Source organism: Schistocerca cancellata, chromosome 1, assembly GCF_023864275.1.
Source record: "Schistocerca cancellata isolate TAMUIC-IGC-003103 chromosome 1, iqSchCanc2.1, whole genome shotgun sequence".
Taxonomy (NCBI): Eukaryota; Metazoa; Arthropoda; class Insecta; order Orthoptera; family Acrididae; genus Schistocerca; species Schistocerca cancellata.
The window spans coordinates 761,752,230-761,768,392 of NC_064626.1; the positions used below are offsets into that span (position 1 = coordinate 761,752,230).

The 16,163-nt window shown below is 40.6% G+C and overlaps 1 protein-coding gene across 7 annotated transcripts in view; it reads right to left on the bottom strand.

The window, feature by feature from the left end:
- The window catches only part of LOC126186509 (ATP-binding cassette sub-family C member 5-like), a 532,505-nt gene that overhangs the window by 386,921 nt on the left and 129,421 nt on the right, over positions 1-16,163 (bottom strand). For all 7 annotated transcript variants that reach the window (XM_049928217.1, XM_049928221.1, XM_049928220.1 and 4 more), the window contains exon 7: positions 8,259-8,349. In XM_049928217.1, the coding sequence (XP_049784174.1) occupies positions 8,259-8,349 (91 nt within the window). The remainder of the gene's footprint in view (positions 1-8,258; positions 8,350-16,163) is intronic.

A 16,163-nucleotide genomic window follows, 5' to 3' on the forward strand; every position in this document is an offset into this window, starting at 1 on the left:
GTGAGTCAAACAAACCTGTGACCATTCATGCTGCCTGTCTTTTAATATATTCAGTACCCCTGTCAGTTCTATTGAGCATGTGTCCTACACACATGAACAATATCCTACTATGAAATGCCAAAGTGTTTAGTAAGCAGTCTTCTTTGTTGACTGATTGCATTTCCACAGTACAATCTAAGGAGTACATTCACTTGGGTTTAAAAGCTCTCATGAAAGATATGGACTATATCAGTATTGTATGGATGAAGAATGCCAGTTAAGAGTTCATAACCCATTTGCCAATAATATGCATGAATTGTGTGACCTGTGCATGGATATTTGGCACCATCTACGATTGGTGTTGTGGCAACGATTAGTAGGTACATCATTAGAAGAACTGGTACTGTTACCATGTGAAAGATGGACTATTGCACTTTCATTTGGGTTGACATAATGCTCCAGCAGGACAGAACAGCAAAATCTTTATAAAATACTAGTTGAGGTTATCAATTTTGCATATTCAAAGAAATGAGGAATGGAAAACTTGTGCCCCTTGACAGATTGGAGTCTACCACCCACTGATTTAAGTTTAAAAATATTGATATAGGAGGAAGCACAAATTGCGCACAGTTAATTCCACAGTATCACTTCTTAGTCCATATATGAAGCAAGCTACACAAGACATAGGTAATTTCAATATTATTATAGGTCATATATTTAAAAAGAAAGATGATGAGACTTACCAAACAAAAGCGTTGGCAGGTCGATAGACACATATACAAACACAAACATACACACAAAATTCTAGCTTTCGCAACCAACGGTTGCCTCGTCAGGAAAGAGGGAAGGAGAGGGAAAGACAAAAGGATTTGGGTTTTAAGGGAGAGAGTAAGGAGTCATTCAAATCCCGGGAGCGGAAAGACTTACCTTAGGGGGAAAAAAGGACGGGTATACACTCGCACACACACACATATCCATCCGCATATACACAGACACAAGCAGACATTTGTAAAGGCAAAGAGTTTGGGCAGAGATGTCAGTCGGGGCGGAAATACAGAGGCAAAGATGATGTTGAAAGACAGGTGAGGTATGAGCGGCGGCAAATTGAAATTAGAAATTAGCGGAGATTGAGGATTGCGGATGGATATGTGTGTGTGTGTGTGCGAGTGTATACCCATCCTTTTTTCCCCCTAAGGTAATCTTTCCGCTCCCGGGATTGGAATGACTCCTTACCCTCTCCCTTAAAACCCAAATCCTTTTGTCTTTCCTTCTCCTTCCCTCTTTCCTGACGAGGCAACCGTTGGTTGCGAAAGCTAGAATTTTGTGTGTATGTTTGTGTTTGTTTGTGTGTCTATCGACCTGCCAGCGCTTTTGTTTGGTAAGTCTCATCATCTTTCTTTTTAAATATATTTTTCCCACGTGGAATGTTTCCCTCTATTATATTCTTATTATAGGTCAGCCACGCCTAAAGAGCAAAAGAAGACTATAAATTTTACTTATTATTTAAAAGAACAAAGTGCCCTCATACAACACAGCCTGAATGTTACAGAACACCTAGTTGCACATTTAGGAACTATTCCTATAGGATCATTCACAATAATTCTGTAGTAAGAAAATGCTGGCTTAACCATTTTTACTTTGATAATGTGTAAGAAAATGTGCATAACATTTTCTCTTTATGATGCTTGATTCGCTCACTAATAATTTCCACATGAATGAGAACTCAAAATCAGTGCATCCTTGTCAACTGACTTATGACACTATGACTTTAAATAAGTAACTTTGTTTTGTACATATCAGTGATAGAAACTGATCTTTATTGGCACAGAAGCCCCAAAAGTGGTGCACATCATTTGGTATATGAATCAGTTCATTTCACAAGCAGCTGTCTGATGAAGAGGGTCTTAGACTTAACGGGACTGGAGTATGTACCTGCAGAAGAATGCAAAGGGCAAATTTTCTGAAGCTGTTCAGAACGATACAAACCATATGGCGAGGAAACTGGATGAAGAAGAGAACAAGATCTGATCAGAACATTGGAAAAATATGTTTAGCAGGAGAGAGAAAATGTGCATCAAGGGAGAACAGTGGATAGAGGTGTTCTTTCACAGTATAAAATCAGAAAATCATAACCTTGACATGAGCAGTTGATCCATTTGCAATATATCACACCTCCTGGTTGTCACATAAATCTTTCTGTTCAGTTTTGTGGTTTTATCTATCATTTTCATCTTATTTTTCTTATCACGTATTCTTCATAATCGATTAGGCACTCATTTGAGAAATTTTATCTATATTTCATCTCGTTTTCTATTCTCTTAAAATAAATGAAGAAAGTTAGGCATAATTTGTCTTTTCCTGGGAGTTGTGAAGCTGAGCGGATGCAAAGAGTGGCACATTCACATTCACATTCTTGTAACATATTTGCTAAAATAAATAAAGTGTCTTAAGATCAGTTGGTGTGGACTGCAAGATTATCAGACTGTTCAGTTATTTTACTTACGTTTAAAAAGGACAAAGAAAGACAGCATATTGAAAAAAGTAACCAAAAGATTTCTTCAACAATTTGCAGACAAGATCAAATTATTTGAGACATGGTATGATGCTCCAGGACCAAACTCTGAACCTTTGGATTGAGCATTTTATACTGAATTAATGTGAAATAATAATTAACTATAATTTATTTAAGTAAAATTTAACCTGTACATATTTCTTTTTCATGTATTCGGCCTCAAAGATAAATGATGAGAATTTTATTTAAAAAACCAACAACAAACGAAAGAAGCTATGACAACCGAAAAGGACGATCAGTGACGGAGGTAATATGCAAGTTGTACAATTTGGTTTATAAATTCAGAGTCAGGTAAAACATATTTGAAGTGCATGAATTCTTGGACAGTATTTATTCCTCCATACAGTGCATAGCTAGATAATGAATTCAGGAAATGGTGGATGCAGAGGTGAATAAGAGGACATCGTAATAAGTGAACATGAACACAATTTCAAGAATTTGTGGTGATTATTGATAAGTGAAAAGCATGTTTTATCTGTGAGTGACTTTCTTTGGAGCTGTCCAATGCTGGATTTCTCACATGCTGTATTGCGTCTTGTTATTCAGTGTTTAATAAATGTAGTTCCATTGAAATGTATGTTATTAATGCCATACGTTAACTTAACTGCATGAATAACCACAAAGGTGACTCGACAACCGTTAGCAACATTACAAAACTGCAAGTTTTTATCACCTTTATTTTGAGTGCTTTGGTTCCCATTGTTCACCACCGACAAGGACCAAATTATTCCTTCACGTTTGGACTTCTCCATACCAACAGTGAGGTTTGACCATGAATCTGCTAACATATCTACCTCATCACGCATGGCTAAGGTGGAATGGCATGACTTTGTTCCACAGATTTTCAATGCTACCTAGCCAGCCTCACCTGGCTCAATATGGCCAACCTCACCTGCTCCCTGCATGGCAACCACACCCCACCAAGTGGCCTGCTCACCAATCTTGTCCCTGTAACGGACATCACCATGCCATTCCACAACACTCTGCTGGCACAGAGACGAAGTTGGAGCTACATGGCCCATTTGGTGAGTCCACAGCATGCTGCCTCGCTCCACACAGCTTCTCATTCTGCAGTGTTCTTTCAATTTGCGTTGATGAAGCAAGCCCCCCACCCCACCACAAATCCCCCATGCTGTGGCAGGTTCCACTCACACGGTTTCATTTCTGCATGCTTACTTGGCAATACCGGTTGCCTCTGCTGCTTCAGTTTGCCTGCATGCTCACCAGATGTTGCAATTCACCTTTTCCGCTCAGCTCTACCACCCACTTATTCGGTGATGCCAGTCGCCTCTGCTGTGTAAGACACCTGCATCTCTGTGCATCTCTCCCACCTGCATGACTTTTCGGCAACACTGGTCACTTCTGAAATGACAGACACCTTCGCTCTTGCACCTTCTACACAACCCGCCTCCCACTTGCATGGATTTTCGGCCACACCAATTGCTTCTGCTGTGCTGGACACCTTCAGTCTCATACCTTCCACCTCGGCTCTTGTTGCAGTGACCTACAGCACCCATACTCTGCTTGCACACACTTGTTGAGAAAAAGGGATTTTGACTTGAGAAATAATACGAGGGCCGTTCAGAAAGTAACCTCCGGTTGATTTAAAAAAATACACCAAGTTAAATAAAAATATTTTAATATATACATCTTACAACTACATCTTTGCACTATTTTTCTACATAGTCTCCATAGCGATTGAGGCACTTATCGTATCTCTTCACAAGCTTTGAAATTCCTTCTGCATAAAAATCACCCGCTTGTGCCTGGAGCCAGCCTGTGACCGCATCTTTGAGCTCTTCGTCGTCATCAAACCGCTGTGACCCGAGCCATGTCTTCAAATGCATGAAGAGGTGATAATCACTTGGCGCCAGGTCTGGGCTGTAAGGTGGATGGTTGATAACGTCCCACTTGAAGGACTCAAGAAGGGCCGTTGTTCTGCGAGCAGAGTGAGGACGGGCGTTATCATGCAAAAAAACGATACCGGAAGTCAGCATACCATGGCGTTTGTTCTGTATAGCCCGTCGTAAGTTTTTTTTTTGTTTCACAGTACACGTCTTGATTAATGGTCGTACCACGTTCCATGAATTCAACCAACAACACCCCTTTGGCATCCCAAAACACCGTTGCCATCAGTTTCTGGCAGAAAAATCTTGCGAGGCTTTTCTTGGTTTGGTAGGCGAATTTGAATGTGCCCACATCTTTGATTGTTCTTTTGTCTCAGGGTTCACGTACTTAATCCAGGTTTCGTCACCGGTCACGATTCTGTTTAACAATGGTTCTCCTTCGTCCTCATAACGTGACAGAAAGTCTAATGCAGAGGCCATTCTTTGAGTTTTGTGGTGGTCGGTAAGAATTTTGGGCACCCATCGTGCACAGAACTTATGGTAACCCAATCTTGCTGTCACTATCTCGTACAAGAGAGTCTTAGAAATCTGTGGAAATCCAGTAGACAACTCCGACATTGAGAAACATCGATTTTCACGAACTTTTGCATCAGCTGTCTGAACGAGTTCGTCAGTCACCAATGATGGTCTACCACTCCTCTCTTCATCATGAACATTTTCTCGTCCACTTTTAAATAAACGTACCCATTCACGGACAACTCCTTCACTCATAACTCTTGGTCCGTACACAGCACAAAGCTCACGATGAATAGCTGCTGCAGAATATCCTTTGGCTGTAAAAAACCTTATGACAGCACGCACTTCACATTTGGCGGGGTTTTCTATTGCAGCACACATTTCAAACTGCCACAAAAACTAAACTAGCGCAGGTACGACGTTCACTCGACCACGGCTTGATGCCGACTGACCTGTTGAGTGCGTGAACGCACAGATGGCGTCGCTACTCCCCCCACAACCCGCACTGTGACCGATCGGAGGTTACTTTCTGAACCGCCCTCATATATGTGATATTATACACATATTATGCACACTTTTATTTGCCATACCAACTAAAGCATCTACTCACTCTCCTTATAAACTGTGATTACTGTTCTTTCTTGTTTCACTCTCCATTTATTTTATTTTCCCCATTCTCTCTCTCTCTCTCTCTCTCTCTCTCTCTCTCTCTCTCTCTCTCTCTCCACCTCTGTCCCTACTTGCAATATTTTCTTCCTGCATCTATTGCTTGACAAATCAGTGACTATGTCTGCCGTAACCTAGATGCAAGCTCGTGTTCTTCCCTAACCCTTGTATTGCACTGTTCTTTCTTGTTTCACTCTGCATTTATTTTATTTTCCCCATTCTCTCTCTCTCTCTCTCTCTCTCTCTCTCTCTCTCTCTCTCTCCACCTCAGTCCCTACTTGCAATATTTTCTTCCTGCATCTATTGCTTGAGAAATCAGTGACTATGTCTGCCGAAACCTAGATGCAAGCTCATGTTCTTCCCTAACCCTTGTATTGCACTGTCATCTTTCTTCCTCTTCTTTCTCTTTTGCCCAACAAAGGAACCTCAGAAGTATAAAGCAATGAATATGTCAGTTTTTAATATAAGTATCTTCCAGTCTGATGTTGCTTTGTAGGTAGATAGGTACATACATTCTTACAAGCTTATTTTGATGCATCTATGTTTATGACTCTTGTTTACCATGTATAGGTTTGTCCACCAGAAATATTTGCTGATTTATACAATGGCAGAAAATATTTGGTTGAATTTTTATTTGCACCTTAAAGTTTGCCGTGAAGGAATAAAATGTGTAAAGTAAGTAAAAACAATTTCCATTTCATGGTACTGTGTATGAAAGAAATGGCAGATGATTTGCTTTGTAAAAGGAGAATATAAACTGTTGGATATTAACACGTACTGTAACTAAGAAAAACTAGCTAAACAGTAAGAGACCAAATGTGAGGCCACAGAATTCTGGTAAATTGAATTAAAAAATTTTATCATGACTATTAATAGTTGTGAAAGTTTCTGTACCCTATTCATCTACAAATGGATAAGCATGCATATAAGTAGTTTGGTTATAGTTCTAATAATAATGAAATGGAGCCTAAGTAGTGCTGTAGTATCTATTTTTATGTAGACAACATCGTACTATAAGTTCAAATATTTGTTTTATGCTGTATTCTATTATTTGTTTGAGATGCTCCTTAGGCGCCTTTCAGAGAATGAAGTTTTGCAATAGACATCCCTAAGTCACAGCTTAGGGCTGCATGGAGCTACCAACACTGCGCAGGCAGCCAAGGAGGATCTCAGAATACTCTGTTCTATGAAAAACCATGGAGGAGCCAGTTAACAATAACAAATATTTAAAACTGAAATTAATGTAAAACTTGTATTTTCATTGATTTAAACTGATGGTACTTATTTCAAAGAAAATTATTATAACAGAAGCTAAACAATAATGGAAATTCTTGGATGGAACAATATATAAACTAAGTGGACTGATACATAACAGATACATAACTGACACATATCAGAAAACAGCATTCTTACTAGCTTTTGAGCTCTTGCTCTTTTTCTAGTTACACCCATTCACAAACACAACCACACAGACACGTGTGTGTACACTCCCATGGCTGCAGTGAAACTAATTACTGATGATCAATTACTGAAAGCAGTCGAGTTGCCCAGGCTCGAGGAGGCAGGAGGTGCACGACACAAGGAGGGGGCAACAGGACAGAGCAAAGCAGGAGTTATGACAAAGAACTCAGTGGTTGCACAAGACAAAAGGAGTTTACAGTGTAGAGCACAAAGGAGATATAGAGTGATGGAGGCTAACTTGTTTTCCACTGCCCCCCACCCCCTGCCCCTATCTTTTTGTTTCTCTCTTCTGTTTACTTCATTCCTTCCCTGTCAAAATCTGATCCCTCCACCCCCTCCCCAAGTGACCATTCTCTCTCTCTCTCTCTCTCTCTCTCTCTCTCTCTCTCTCTCTCTTCCCCTCCCCCTTTCCATCTCTGTCTCTCCCCTGCATCAGTCTTTGTCACTCTATATCTCTACCCTATCAATTCCTTTTGTCCTTTCATGCATCCACTAAGTCATATGTCAAAAGACCCACCTCACTCCATCCCATAATCCCCTCCTTGACTTACGTGGCCTTCCCTACCTCCTTCCCACATCCAATAGCCCAAGCAAATGCTTTCAATAACTGATAATCAGTAATGAGTATTGCCGCACCCAAGAGAGTGTACATTTGGAAGTTTCTATGGTTGTGTGTATGAATGTATGTAATTTTACTATAAAAAGAGCAAGAGCTCAAAGGCTAGTGTGAATGCTGTTTCTTGTTACACATTTCTGTGTTCTACTCATTAGACTGCTATAGGCAAGTGGCTGTCTTTCCCTTATTTTGATTATAATAGAAGTTAACTAATTTATTACAATTAAAGCAAAATGATACACCAAAATAAGTGCCCACTTTCACAAGATGTGGTAAAATATATTACTTTTATTCCATGATGAATAGCATCTGAATGTTTTGCAAAAATAGCAAGATTCTATCAAAATAAAGATCCAGAGTTAGTGAGAATGTCAGATCAATATAATGTTATGAGTTACGAGTCACAGAAGAGTACAGTAATGAACTATAGATAATGGGAGATGGCATGACTCAATTTGTTAAGTGTAAAGCAAGCAAACTAATCATAATGTTCAGGCCTGGAATTTTATTTTATTTTCAGTACTTCTTCACTACACAGCTACATACAACATTTTATTTTTTCATGAAGGCACACAAATTAGATAGCTTGCCATGCACTTACCTGGCCAGTAGAGCTGTCTCCCAAATTATTGAGCCGAAATAATTTTCTGTACAGTAAAGCAAGGCAAGCTGCCCGTAACCTAATGCCTGTCCTAAACAAAGAAGATCAAATCAATTAACTGATGAAATAGCAATGTTACACACATCATTGTGTTAGATATATTGTAATTGTATTGTAGCAATGTATTTAGATTTTTATATGGTCAATCTGTGCTGACAAATGCCACAATAGGTAACATATGTAGGGTCAACAGGTTTGTGCAAGAGTTGAATCTACACTACCAGAAAATGAAAAAAGAACACCATGAATTTACTGACCCAGTAGAAGGCAATTTTATTGATATACTCTTGAGGATGTATACAACAAATGATCCCACTGACAGAGCCATATGCACCTGAGTATAGCTGACAGTGCATGTAAAATGTCAGAACTATTACCCTATATACCTTCCTTCAGCGATGCAGGCTGCAATTCTCCCATGAAGACTAATGCAGAGGTGACGAATGTACTCTTGTAGACTGACCTGCCATGCTGTTTCTACCTGCTGCCTCAACTGGGCCAGATTTCCTGCCTGTGTTGCAGAACATGGAACATGATGTTTCAACCAGTCCCAAACATGCTCAATGTGCAACAGATCTGGGGACCATGCTGGCCATGGTAGATGACATACACCTTGGGGAGGAAGCTGGGTGGCACGGGATAGATGTGGATCTGTGTTATTCTGTTGAAAAAGCACATTGCCTTATTGGTGCACAAACGGTAGCATGATAGGTTGAATGATGTTTTGGATGTACTGCGCACTGTGCAATGATTCCTCTACAATCACCAGAGGAGAACAGTTATTGTTAAGATACAGCTCCCCACACCTTGATACCAGGTATTGGCCCTGTGTTCCTCTGTCATATACATTCCAGATGCTGGTGCTCACCTGCATGACAACGCACAAGTGTATGACCATCATTGGAACCAAGGCAGAAGAAGAGACTCTCATTACTGGTGGCAACAAGTCTGCTTTTCTTCTTCCTTAAGCACCTATCACAACACCACTGGTGGCAGGCTGCACAATGTTGGCGTGTGAGCAGAAGGTGCCCTAACGGCATACAGTAAGATGCCAACAGCCATGGTGTGCATCTGTGCAACGCCGCTATTCAGACCCAAGCTGACGGCCACGTGCACCTCCTGTGGACTACTGGTGAGAATAACCATACACTGTGGAGATCTCTCGTACCAGGTGTAATTCAATTCTACTGTATGACCACCCCACCTCCCACAGATCGACTATATGCCCTTGCTCAGACCCCATCACTTGCACAAATGATTCACATCCACACTGTCACAGCATGTTAACAATGTTGCAGACACAGCTGTATCTCCATATGCCACAACAAACTGGCTGCTACTGACTCTGGAAGTGAACAACTGCTGCAAAGCTTGCAACATTGCATGTCGGATAATGCAGTTCCTGGTTTATCAGCAGTGCTGTGTGACTGATCATTGCATTAACTGCCCTCTATTGGTGTCTCGTGCAAGTACGACATGCACTAGTCACTTGCTTCTAGGTGCACCTTCTTTTTCGTTTGCCAATAATGTATATATATTATGGTTCAATTTTCCAAGGTGATCTAACTAGCATTTAACAGTACCAGCAGTATTCATAACATACCATCTCCTTTCAGTGTACTGGCATTCTAAATTCAGTAATTCAATAATGACAATCCTCAAAACATAACAGCATATATGGCCTGAACTAAAAATTTCCCACGACATTTAAATATTACTTACATAAAATTACTCTTTTGAATACTCTTTCTCAATATGATAAACAGTCATCCTAAAATTAAAAAAAGTTTGATCACATGATTTAGAACAACATTTGGAGACACCAGATGAGTCCAAATTCACGCCAACAGAAAATATACCTTGAAACTATATAATTCTTAGCATTGTATGAACAACTGTCCATCAATTTCCAGTTGCCTCAGTGTGTCTTGAGTTTTCCTCCCACCAAATAGCAACTTCTTCTACATCAACATTTTTTACATATATTATCATTACACAATAAAATTTCCAGTGCAGTGTGGTGGCATACAGTGGCCAGTCAATCCCATTGCATGGCCAGATCACGTATAAAAATGTAACTTCACAACTATCCCTTCTAGTAGTCAACTCTTTGAAATCAACCAACATTTTTGGCTTAGTTGCTTTTGTGCTTTTTAGGTTTTGCATTCATAACAAGCTAAATCTGGTTTCAACTGTGATGCCAGACACAGAACTTGAAACTTCGTATGTGCAATGGAAACTCCAGGTAGGAATGTGAACAATGTAGCGAAAAACAATTTGCTACCTACCATAAAGAACACACATCAAGTTGCAGTCAGGCACAATTAAAAGACACTTACATAAAGCTTTCTGCCACAGCCCTCATCAGTAAAGGAGAGACATGTGCCATTCACACACACAAGCAAGCACACCTCATGCTCACACGACCACCAACTTCAGCATCTCGGGCCGGATCTCTATGAGTGATGAAGGCTGTGGCTGAAAGCTTTATGTAAGTGTCCTTTAACTGTGCCTATCTGCAATTTGACCTGTCTTCTTTATGGTAAATAGCAATCTGTTTGACTGATGACCTCAGAAGTTAAGTTGCATAGTGCTCAGAGAGCAATCTGTCTTTTACTATATTGTGTGCAATTTAAGCAACTGTTTGAGCCTGCATTTGGTTGTACAACAGAGTTCTAGGCCCATGTACACTTAAAGCAATCAGCAGTGCCTACATTTTGCAGAGCTCATCCAGTGCCTTTCACCACGAGGGAGTGAGTTAAAGCAGAACTGGATAGGTTGCAAAGTATGAGATTTAAGTCCTCAGTATTGTCTAGCCAGTGTGCTATGTCCAGAGTCACAGTTAAGAGACCAAATGGATCAGTTAGACTTTATGGTGATTTTAAGTCTACTGCTAAAGCTCAAGCAAATGTTGATCCTTACAAATTATAGAGTGCAGCAGTCAGTCATCCTTTTTTAGATTTTATTATGCAAATCCAGATTTTAGCTAGTAGCTAGCCATTCTCAATGCACTATTTTCTATTATCAATGCATGTAAGTGCCTGTCGTTCAGGCGACAGTCACAGTTCTTTGAATACTACATACAATAGGACCGATGACCGTAGCAGTCTGGCCCCTTTAATCCCACAAACCACACTACATACAGTAGTATTCAAAGAACTGTGACTGATGCCCAAACAACAGGGACTTACATGCATTGAGAATAGAATACTACATACAGTAGTATTCAAAGAACTGAGACTGACACCCGAACAACAGGGACTTACATGCATTGAGAATAGAAAATAGTGCATTGAGAATGGCTAGCTACTAGCCGAAATCTGGATCTGCATAATAAAATCTAAAAAAGGATAACTGATTGCTGCTCTCTATAATTTATAAGTCACATAACAGTCGCTGAGTGCACCCAATTTTCGAATGGAAGGTAACCTGATGAAAATGTTGATCCACATCTAGTTCCTAGGCCAAATGTAGTGTTAGCAAAGTTGGTTGGGACCATTATTTTTCAAAAATAAATTTCACTAACGCCTTATTTCAGTTGCATGTAGATGAGCAGATGAAGTATTTTCTAGTGATTAATTTGCCATTAGGCAGCATCGTTATAACAGAGTTAGTTTTTGAAGCCTTTTGTTACTCACCATCAAATAGCAGGGTTTGACCTTACCTGTATTATGTTTATGATTTGGATTGCTCCCTGGACTATCAGACATGTTTAAGACATCTTTGCTATGTTCTGGACTTGTTTTTGGTTAGTAATGCACTTTGTGAACTCAGCTGTCCTTGACCTCAGGAAGTGCCTCTTTGTTCCAAGGGTCTCTGCATTAAGTATCGAAGGAAATTGACGGAGATCCGAAATGTGAAATGATTTGGGTGAAGGTCGCGGTTAAAGCAGGCTCAGACATGGTAATTGGATGTCTCTATAGGCCCCCTGGCTCAGCAGCTGTTGTGGCTGAGCACCTGAAGGATAATTTGGAAAATATTTCGAGTAGATTTCCCCACCATGTTATAGTTCTGGGTGGAGATTTTAATTTGCCCGATATAGACTGGGAGACTCAGACGTTCATAACGGGTGGCAGGGACAAAGAATCCAGTGAAATTTTTTTAAGTGCTTTATCTGAAAACTACCTTGAGCAGTTAAACAGAGACCGACTCGTGGCGATAACATATTAGACCTTCTGGTGACAAACAGACCCGAACTATTTGAAAAAGTTAACGCAGAACAGGGAATCAGTGATCATAAAGCGGTTACGGCATCGATGATTTCAGCCGTAAATAGGAATATTAAAAAGGGTAGGAAGATTTTTCTGTTTATAAAAAGTGACAAAAAGCAGATTTCAGAGTACCTGTTGGCTCAACACAAAAGTTTTGTCTCAAGTACTGATAGTGTTGAGGATCAGTGGACAAAGTTCAAAACCATCGTACAATATGCGTTAGATGAGTATGTGCCAAGCAAGATCGTAAGAGATGGAAAAGAGCCACCGTGGTTCAACAACCGAGTTAGAAAACTGCTGCGGAAGCAAAGGGAACTTCACAGCAAACACAAACATAGCCAAAGCCTTGCAGACAAACAAAAATTACGCGAAGCGAAATGTAGTGTGAAGAGAGCTATGCGAGAGGCGTTCAATGAATTCGAAAGTAAAATTCTATGTACTGACTTGGCAGAAAATCCTAAGAAATTTTGGTCTTATGTCAAAGCGGTAGGTGGATCAAAACAAGATGTCCAGACACTCTGTGAACAAAATGGTACTGAAACAGAGGATGACAGACTAAAGGCCGAGATACTAAATGTCTTTTTCCAAAGTTGTTTCACAGAGGAAGATTGCACTGTAGTTCCTTCTCTAGATTGTCGCACAGATGACAAAATGGTAGATATCGAAATAGACGACAGAGGGATAGAGAAACAATTAAAATCGCTCAAAAGAGGAAAGGCCTCTGGACCTGATGGGATACCAGTTCAATTTTACACAGAGTACGCGAAGGAACTTGCCCCCCTTCTTGCAGCGGTGTACCGTAGGTCTCTAGAAGAGCGTAGCGTTCCAAAGGATTGGAAAAGGGCACAGGTCATCCCCGTTTTCAAGAAGGGACGTCGAACAGATGTGCAGAACTATAGACCTATATCTCTAACGTCGATCAGTTGTAGAATTTTGGAACACGTATTGTGTTCGAGTATAATGACTTTTCTGGAGACTAGAAATCTACTCTGTAGGAATCAGCATGGGTTTCGAAAAAGACGGTCATGTGAAACCCAGCTCGCGCTATTCGTCCACGAGACTCAGAGGGCCATAGACACGGGTTCACAGGTAGATGCCGTGTTTCTTGACTTCCGCAAGGCGTTCGATACAGTTCCCCACAGTCGTTTATTGAACAAAGTAAGAGCATATGGACTATCAGACCAATTGTGTGATTGGATTGAGGAGTTCCTAGATAACAGGACGCAGCATGTTATTCTCAATGGAGAGAAGTCTTCCGAAGTAAGAGTAATTTCAGGTGTGCCGCAGGGGAGTGTCATAGGACCGTTGCTGTTCGCAATATACATAAATGACCTGGTGGATGACATCGGAGGTTCACTGAGGCTTTTTGCAGATGATGCTGTGGTGTATCGAGAGGTTGTAACAATGGAAAATTGTACTGAAATGCAGGAGGATCTGCAGCGAATTGACGCATGGTGCAGGGAATGGCAACTGAATCTCAATGTAGACAAGTGTAATGTTCTGCGAATACACAGAAAGATAGATCCTTTATCATTTAGCTACAAAATAGCAGGTCAGCAACTGGAAGCAGTTAATACCATAAATTATCTGGGAGTACGCATTAGGAGTGATTTAAAATGGAATGATCATATAATGTTGATTGTCGGTAAAGCAGATGCCAGACTGAGATTCATTGGAAGAATCCTAAGGAAATGCAATCCGAAAACAAAGGAAGTAGGTTACAGTACGCTTGTTCGCCCACTGCTTGAATACTGCTCAGCAGTGTGGGATCCGTACCAGATAGGGTTGATACAAGACATAGAGAAGATCCAACGGAGAGCAGCGCGCTTCGTTACAGGATCATTTAGTAATCGCGAAAGCATTACGGAGATGATAGATAAACTCCAGTGGAAGACTCTGCAGGAGAGACGCTCAGTAGCTCGGTACGGGCTTTTGTCAAAGTTTCGAGAACATACCTTCACCGAAGAGACAAGCAGTATATTGCTCCCTCCTACGTATATCTCGCGAAGAGACCATGAGGATAAAATCAGAGAGATTAGAGCCCACACAGAGGCATACCGACAATCCTTCTTTCCACGAACAATACGAGACTGGAATAGAAGGGAGAACCGATAGAGGTACTGAAGGTACCCTCCGCCACACACCGTCAGGTGGCTTGCGGAGTATGGATGTAGATGTAGATGTAGAAGACTAGTGCGAGTGAATGAAAACTGTGTTCTACATATGCAGAGTAGGGTAGGAAAATGTGGAGCAAACATTGCCAGCAGTTGCTTGTGGTTGGTGACCAACTCAAATACTCTACCAAACAGCCAATATTGGAATTTTTACATGCCACAAATGACAGAGAACCCCAATTTCTATCTGTGAGTAATTTTGTTAGGTAGCTGACAGGGTATTAGATGCAAACGTGATTGGAAGTTCAGATCTGTTAGTTGTACAATGTGACAAGAATGTACCAATCCCATAGGAGAAAGATCTGTTGCTAGGATGTGAGGGCATCCAGGAGAAAAATGGGTTATTGCTTCACAATAAAGACAGCTTATTTCATTTTATAGATCCATTCAAAAGGGACACCAGCTTTCCAATGTCTGTTCAACAGCGCTGCTATCATGGCAGCATTTGAAAAAACCATCTACAATAATTTATTTAACAAAGTACTGACTGAAGTTCTTCTACCAGAGTGCATGGTTCACACAGCTCCTGGATGGCTTGCAGGTGGGATTTTGTTGTTCTCATTCTGTCTTTTCCCATAACACTTCATAAGCACTCTAATTCTGGTTTTAAGAAATGAGCACTTCTGCACATTGCAACAGAGACTGTTTGCAACAGCACTGTGAAAACCTGCCAGAGGTTGCATGAAAGGTGTTCTTTGCCTATTTTGCTTACTATGATATCCAAAAAATTAGAGCAAAGGAGAATGTCATGCAGTAATGGCTCCAGGAACCTTTGAAACATTGCTGGGGCATTTGCTACACCAAGCAGCAGCCTACAGGATTGATAGAACCCACATTCTGTATTTATGGACATGAATATTTGACACTCTGTGTCAAAGGGAAGCTGGAAGTATGCTTCAGAGAGGTTGATCTTCGAGTAGCAATGCCCACCCCAAGGTGTGAGAAAATAATTCTTGGGTCTATGGTACTGGATAGGTATCTGGTGCAGTTTGGGTGTTAATGGTACAGTTTGGGTGTTAACTGTGGGCTAGAACCCGCTGCAGATGGAAGAAGATCCATGTGTTTAATGGACTACTATGATGGGGTATGGCTGCAGAGTTCATGAAATTGGTGTAGAATTCCCCACACTTGAGGTGGCTTACTTCACTCTGTATGGACTCTCTGATGGCATAGGATACAGTGTCAGTATTTGAAAACCACAGAATAGTGATATGTGCTGAAAACCATTTAGCACATCCCAAAATTTGCTAAAAGGAGAGGAATTTGTTACAAATGTGCTGATTTTTTGAAAGGGTGTGACTTCTGTTATCACATGAGTAGTCTACAATTGCATTAAATCATTTATTATGTATGGAGCATCCTTATGACTGCCATTACAAACTGAAGATACTGGATAACTAATTTTTATGTCACCAAGAAATACCATACATCCAAAACTGGAACTGCAGGGACATGCTATG